Source organism: Salvia miltiorrhiza, chromosome 8 (assembly GCF_028751815.1).
Source record: "Salvia miltiorrhiza cultivar Shanhuang (shh) chromosome 8, IMPLAD_Smil_shh, whole genome shotgun sequence".
NCBI lineage: Eukaryota > Viridiplantae > Streptophyta > Magnoliopsida > Lamiales > Lamiaceae > Salvia > Salvia miltiorrhiza.
In genome coordinates, this window is record NC_080394.1 from 9,855,263 (window position 1) to 9,862,299 (window position 7,037).

General features: G+C 36.7%; 1 protein-coding gene across 2 annotated transcripts; it reads left to right on the forward strand.

The window, feature by feature from the left end:
- The first annotated feature begins 299 nt into the window (after nucleotides 1-299).
- Nucleotides 300-4,392, forward strand: LOC131000811 (nudix hydrolase 19, chloroplastic). 2 transcript variants are annotated; one of them, XM_057926903.1, is made up of 7 exons: nucleotides 300-988; nucleotides 1,609-1,749; nucleotides 1,836-1,940; nucleotides 2,046-2,145; nucleotides 3,116-3,208; nucleotides 3,446-3,742; nucleotides 3,840-4,392. In XM_057926903.1, the coding sequence occupies exons 1-6, from the start codon at nucleotides 422-424 to the stop codon at nucleotides 3,730-3,732; spliced, it is 1,293 nt and encodes a 430-aa protein (XP_057782886.1). In that variant the 5' UTR covers nucleotides 300-421; the 3' UTR covers nucleotides 3,733-3,742; nucleotides 3,840-4,392. The 2 variants fall into 2 exon arrangements, with proteins under 2 accessions (XP_057782886.1, XP_057782885.1); XM_057926902.1 differs by having other exon boundaries at nucleotides 3,845-4,392.
- Nucleotides 4,393-7,037: the final 2,645 nt, after the last annotated feature.

Genomic DNA, 7,037 nt, shown 5'->3' on the forward strand with positions numbered 1-7,037 from the left:
TTATTAATTTTTTAAAGAAGAAACTATCTCTTTCTTTTCAAACGGGACCCATAAAAATTATAATTGTCTTTTTACACAATAATGGCTACCCAAAATCATATTTTTATAGAAGTGGCTAAGAAAATTATACGTACAAGTGATGAAAATGGCTCTTAGCATGTATTGCCACATAAAATTACGTGATTAAATTGTAAGTCGATTTAAACATAAATCAAAGATTTTTTTTATTTATACCTATTTCATATAAAAAATTTGATCAACTTAATGGTAATAACTCAAATAAAATTATTGATGAAGTTAGTTGGAGAATCTAATCCTAGAGCAACAGGTAGTGTGGCACGTGCCGGTCCGCCGCCTTCCATTTGATACCAAGAGCTCCGATTTCCATAAACTACAGCAACATAAAAACAAGACAAAAAGTATGCTCTTAATTCCGTCATCCTCAATCACAACCTTCTTCTCCAGAACGCTACTCAATCCCAATTCCCGCACCCTCCTCCGCACAATGGCCTCCAATTCCCACGCCTTCGCCGGTAACCCCATACGAACCAAAACCCCCAAACCGACCGACCCCGTCTCTCCCCAATCCGCGATCCAAACCCTCAAAACCCTCCTGATTTCGGGTCAAACCGGCCCCTTCTCGCCCGATTTCAGAATCCTGCCGTTCAGGAAGGGCAGGCCGCTGGCCGGGTGGACGACGGAGGGGCTCAAGTGGCATCTCGGGTGGCTGAGCCTGGGCGAGTGCAAGGTCTACTTGGAGAATTCCGAAGCGGCTCGGCTCGGCGACGACGCGTTCGTCTACTTGGGGTGTAGGAATGAGAATGGGGATGATGATGTGGTGTATTGGGCTGTGGATGTGTCGGAGGTGAGTGAGCTGGTTAATGAGCTGGGAGCGAGACATTTTTGCTTTGTGGAGTTGAGGACTCTTATGGTCGCCACTGATTGGGCTGATTCCACTGCCATGGGTTACCTTGCTATAGCAGGGCATGTGAGTTGGTCTTTTTCCTTTGTAGATTTTGCTCTCTGCTATCTGCTTATTTTGTTGGGATGGATGAATTCGTTAATCGTTATTAAATGTGTAAAATTAGTTCTCTTTGGAAATTGGCGTTATTGTCTTTTGTGTTTGTGTGTTGAGGCAACGTTGATCATTCGAAACAAGTGTTAATAATTTTGGTTTGGATGAATCTGATGTAACGAGCGGTTTACCTGCAATTGCTTACAATGGTAGACATTACAGGTTCAGATAAAACTGATTAACCCAAACCTCTAAACACTATCCCAATAATACTTTCTTTAACCAACTAAGAGTTTCTCAAATCGTTTTTTATTATGCTATATTCAATCACACATCTGCATCATAATATCACATCTCAATTCTCCTCAAGGTCTTTGCCCTGTACCGATGTTTCTGAACTGTATCATTTTCTCTTAAACTTTTAGGTGACATTTGTCCTTAATTATTTTCCGTCTTATCCGTGTATAAGTAGTGTTCTCACCTGATTTAGCATGCCTTTTCCCTTGAAGGTGTTTAGTTACCAATTAGAAAGTGGCTGCATATCTACTCGATAATGACATATGGTATTTTCCGATTTAATTTTTATTCTTCAGGCCCGAGCTTTGCTTGAATGGCACAACACAGCACGCTTTTGTGGATATTGTGGATGTGGAACAGTTTCTGCGGAGGCTGGGAGACGGAAACAGTGCTCAAACGAATTATGCAAAAAGAGGATTTATCCTCGTGTAGATCCAGTATGTGATGTGATTTGTTTCTTAGGTGAAACTTGGCATTCTTTTTGATCCAAATAATTTTATCTCCTCTCATCTTGTCCCTACAGGTAGTTATAATGTTAGTGATAGATAAAGACAATGATTGCGTCTTGTTAAGTAGGCAGTCAAGATTTGTCCCACGCATGTGGAGTTGTCTTGCTGGCTTTATAGAGGTATGTCCTCTAATATCCTGCACCATTCTCCTAGATTCTCCTCATGTTACCCCCTCTGCTGAAAAATCTTGATTCTTCCTTGCCTAGTAACTTTTTCATAATCAGCCAGGAGAAAGCTTAGAAGAGGCAGTAAGGAGAGAAACATGGGAGGAGACTGGCATTGAAGTTGGTGAAGTTGTCTATCACAGTTCTCAGCCATGGCCTGGTAAAGTCTCTTAATGCAATACGCTGGCCCATTTATTTTCGGTAAAAGGAAAAAGCTGACTCTATTGTGGCTGCTAAAAAATGAAATTGACATCTTTAGTTGAATGAAACAGTGAAGACAATAAGCTCAAAAAAATGTTTGGTGATGATTTAAGTTGAAAATAGAGTATATTTCTTGGTGAAAAGTAAACCATTACTAGGTTCTCTTAGCTCTTGCTACTGTCCCCTGCTTGGGGATGCTTAGAGTCGGCATAATAATATCTGTCCACCATTGTACTGTTGTGCTATGCATAAATGTTGTGCTTGTCTGAGAATTGGACACAAGAACTCATATTGCCGATCATTTTAATCATCCATTTGGGGTATTTGCATTTATTGAACTTCCACCCACTTGTATGGTTAAGTTAACCAAGTACAGGAGAAGACAGTGATTCTAGTTTGAATATAGTATAGGAATCTATGAACTTGAGAGACATGGAAAGACAAAACTTCGGTGTGATCTGGGGTGGCGTATTGTCTGGGCTGTTGAGAGAGAAAGGAAAGGTAGAACAAATTGGTGGGCTTTTGAGAGATGAAGCAAAGTTGCAAAAATTAGAACCTCAGGTGCAGAGATTAACTCTGTCATGAGGTATGCATCAATTGTAGAATCTATATAAAACAAATAAGAGGACAAAAGAACCTAGGCACTTCCCCATCAGGGTGTAGGAAGAAGTTATATGGAAATTTTCTTTGTGTCTCTATAATGAGATTGTATTACAGAAAGAGAAGAGAATGGAATGATATAAGTGGTTGACAGACAATATTTCCGTATGAACCATTATGAAGCTGCTTCTTTACCTAATGATGGACATCTTGTTCTCTTGGGTGAAGGACCTTCAGCTGATGATGATAATATTTTTGGACTTGTCTGCTATATTCAAATTGATCTACTCCTTGGCTAACATAGAATTTCTTGCATCATGTTTCCTCAGTTGGAGCCGGCAGCATGCCATGCCAACTAATGGTTGGTTTCTTTGCGTATGCTAGAACACTCGAGATCAATGTGGATAAGGAAGAGCTAGAAGGTACTCTCAAATAGTTGCTCTTCATCTGGCAGTTGGTTTCATTTCTGTTTTGTTTATTGAGGGGGGGGGGGGGGAATGTAGTGCACTGGTGTCTCAATCATCACTTCATATCAGTTTAAAATTTTTGAAGGGCTGAGCAATTGAAAGAGATGATTGATAATACATTGTCAAGTTTGCTAACAACTTGCTATATACTCATAATTTATTGAATAAAATAATGTTGCTTTCACTGTGTAGATGCTCAATGGCATAGTAGAGAAGATGTGAAGAAAGCTCTCACTTTTGCTGAATACAAAAAGGCACAGTTGACAGCAGCAGCTAAAGTAGAGCAAATGTGCAAAGGGGTGGAAAAAGGGCAGAACTTATCTGCAGATTTCAACGTCGAAAGTGGGGAACTTGCTACTATGTTTATACCTGGGCCTTTTGCGATTGCTCATCATTTAATCTTATCTTGGGTAAATCAAGTTCCGGTTGATGGTGTTGGGCCTCAGAAACAAGCTGCTGGTTCAATATCGAGTCTATAAATCTGTCTTGGTTAGTTGCAAACTGAAAATCCTCCCTTATATGGCTATTTCCTTATTCATAGTTTCTTAGCTATAAGATATTTCACGGTTCTGAAATATGTTGGAAGGTCAGCTGGGACAATCAATTGATAGGGTAGTGTTGCAATCAAGAATGGTACCCTCTGCAACTTCCACTGAGGGTCCAGCTTCATGAACTGTCTTCAAAGTCAAATTTGGTGGAGAATATTATATGAGAAGGCGCCAGAAACAAGCATCCTCTTGGTTATGATTGAATTTTCACAAGCGTCAATAACTTGGCTCATTCATAGTCACACAGCTGCTTGGTTTTCAATGCCAATTACAAGACAAGCGCAACGCAAGTGCAGCAAAACTAGCAATTAATGGTATGTGGAATCGTCTGTTTTGTATTTTATTATTTTTTAAATTTTAATTATTGGCGTAGGCAATTCGTGCAATATTCCCTACTAATAAAGTATATGCCTTGGATACTATTGCACACAGTATAGATGCATTTTACTTTGTTAATGTTGTAATGTGGTGGTTATATGTATGGAAAGTGCATACTGAAGCTAATTTAAATTTGATACAGTAGGGATGTGGCCTTATAAACAAAAGTTGTAACATTTTATAGCAATGAAATGCGCGATTGTGTTGCTTTAATTTTCTTTTTTCCCGTTTTTTTATGTCGTGGGTAGGGGTGTAAAATAGGGTATTGAGTTTCGAATATACCCGACCTGGTACCTAGTCGGGTATAGGGTACCCGATTCCTGATAGATTCGGGTCGGATCAGGTTTTAGGGTATGAAAAAATTGGGTATCAGGTATACTCTATACAACCGAATTAATTTGGTTAATTACTAGTATTTTTTTATTTTTTTTTAAATTCTAAATCTAAAACTAAAATTCCTAAAACCTAAGCAAGATGATGCATTTATTCAGCAAGATGATGTATTCATTGTAGATTTGGATGATTGTATGACTGAAAATTATTTTAGGTTCCGATTTCATATAATGATATAATGGTTGTTATTTGAACAAAAAAAGGATTGATTATCGTAAAAAATATATTTTTTGTGAAAATGTGAGAACACTACTATTTTTTATAAAATTAATACATTCAATGTTAAATTTAATATACTAAGAAAAATAATATAATTTTTTGTTAATGTGTGCTTTCAAACTATGAAGATGATGCAAAGATCTTTATGTAAAGGATTCTCGTTTTAACCTTCACTTATATAATCAAATAAAACTCATTGAGCAAATTAACCACCTCATTCGGAGAAAGATATTACACAGCCCTAACTTTATCAACCTCTTCTTTTATGGGAGCGGACGCCATTATACAAAAAGAAAGTCTACGTATTGCATCTTTTCTTTTTATACACAAAAAATAACTTTATGATATGAAAAGCCTAACTGAGTTAGACCTTGAGGTCTCTCATTGTGTGAGCATCCTCTTACATTCCCTTTTATTTTTTGAAGTAAATGGGTATGAGTTTCTTGACATTTTTAGTTAACATAATGGGCTACTACTAAATTATCCTGAAATCAGGCAGTTGAAGTATTTAAGATGCTAGCCATTGTTTTTCGTACAATCTTCACTGTTAATTGTAGTGATGGCTTCCAATTTCACTGGTATCCTCCTTTAATATTTCATTAATTGACTTCAAGTTGATTTTATAATTTATATGCTAAAGTTTACCTTTTTTTTCCTTAGATGCTTCATTGCTTGAGAACATTAACTGGCATGCCAACAATTTTTTTAATAACCTCCAAGTTTCCCACTTGTCAACTTACTTCACACATTCCCTGTCTATAGATTAAGGAAACGAGTATCTTACTTCATCTTCATTCCATGTCCCATTCCCGTAGATAACTTTAATTTCCATAAAGATCATGCTGTGAAAATATTGTTGTATCGGGTCGAGTATCATAAAGATGTACAAGCAGTTTGAGAGTAGCAAAATGTGATCTTTCTGAGAGCCTTATTATCTCTAAAATAATTATAATTTAATTATTCAATTAATTCTTCAATATACATTGAGACAACTTTAAGATCTAGCTGGCCCATTTAGCCCAAGGAACAAACTTGTCATAATCAGTTGGGCCATCAGAATCTGATGGGAATCAAGCCCATTAGCATCCTTTCCCTATCACTTAATGGGAAATCATGAAACCAGAACCCTTGTTTCTAGTTCTCACTGTCTGCCGCTGTCGCAAGGTCAGTTAATCGTTCTTCGTATCTTTTAAGCAGTCGTTTCAATTTTATTTCCTTCTTCTTCCTTGGTTATTACTTAATAGTGCTTAATCATAACCATTTCTTCAACACTTATGTATCATATCTACCTTGCGCCGTTGATCCCCAATCTTAGAACTTTTAACAGCTTGATTTAAAGATGCAAGGGGCAAGATTTAAGATATCTTGAAATGGCTTCGGTGTTAATTCTACTGAGATTTCCCAAATGTGATTCTAGCATCAGCCGCCATTTCTGGATTAAGCGACTTATATCTTGGAACTCTTTTTTGCACATGCAGAACACACACTTTCTGATACATGTGATGTGGGATGCTAAATTAATATAATGGTATAATGGTTGTTATTTGAACAAAAAAAGGATTGATTATCGTAAAAAATATATTTTTTGTGAAAATGTGAGAACACTACTATTTTTTATAAAATTAATACATTCAATGTTAAATTTAATATACTAAGAAAAATAATATAATTTTTTGTTAATGTGTGCTTTCAAACTATGAAGATGATGCAAAGATCTTTATGTAAAGGATTCTCGTTTTAACCTTCACTTATATAATCAAATAAAACTCATTGAGCAAATTAACCACCTCATTCGGAGAAAGATATTACACGGCCCTAACTTTATCAACCTCTTCTTTTATGGGAGCGGACGCCATTATACAAAAAGAAAGTCTACGTATTGCATCTTTTCTTTTTATACACAAAAAATAACTTTATGATATGAAAAGCCTATGTAGTATTGCGTCTCAAAAAATAACTCTATGATTGCATCTTTTCTTCCCCCTACCAATAGTATACAAAAAATCCACGATATCCGAATTTCTATTCGATAATACTCATTAATAAGTTTTTTAGATTCCATAAAAAATCTACGGAAAGATGTACAAATATGAAGCCTGGTTGGGCACTGCGGGCGAATTGTATGCTTCCTCCACCAATGTGAGTCAAACCAAGTGTGATATTTGACTTCACAGTCGGCAAACAAATCGTGTTTGGATGTTACTCCATATTCATGAAGCTAACTCCGTAATTGAGTATTCGCCCTT

Coding starts and splice junctions, on each gene's coding strand:
- LOC131000811 (XM_057926903.1), top strand. CDS start 422: ATGCTCTTAATTCCGTCATCCTCAATCACAACCTTCTTCTCCAGAACG. Junction 989..1,608: donor ACCTTGCTATAGCAGGGCAT/GTGAGTTGGTCT, acceptor TTTATTCTTCAG/GCCCGAGCTTTGCTTGAATG. Junction 1,941..2,045: donor GTCTTGCTGGCTTTATAGAG/GTATGTCCTCTA, acceptor TTTCATAATCAG/CCAGGAGAAAGCTTAGAAGA.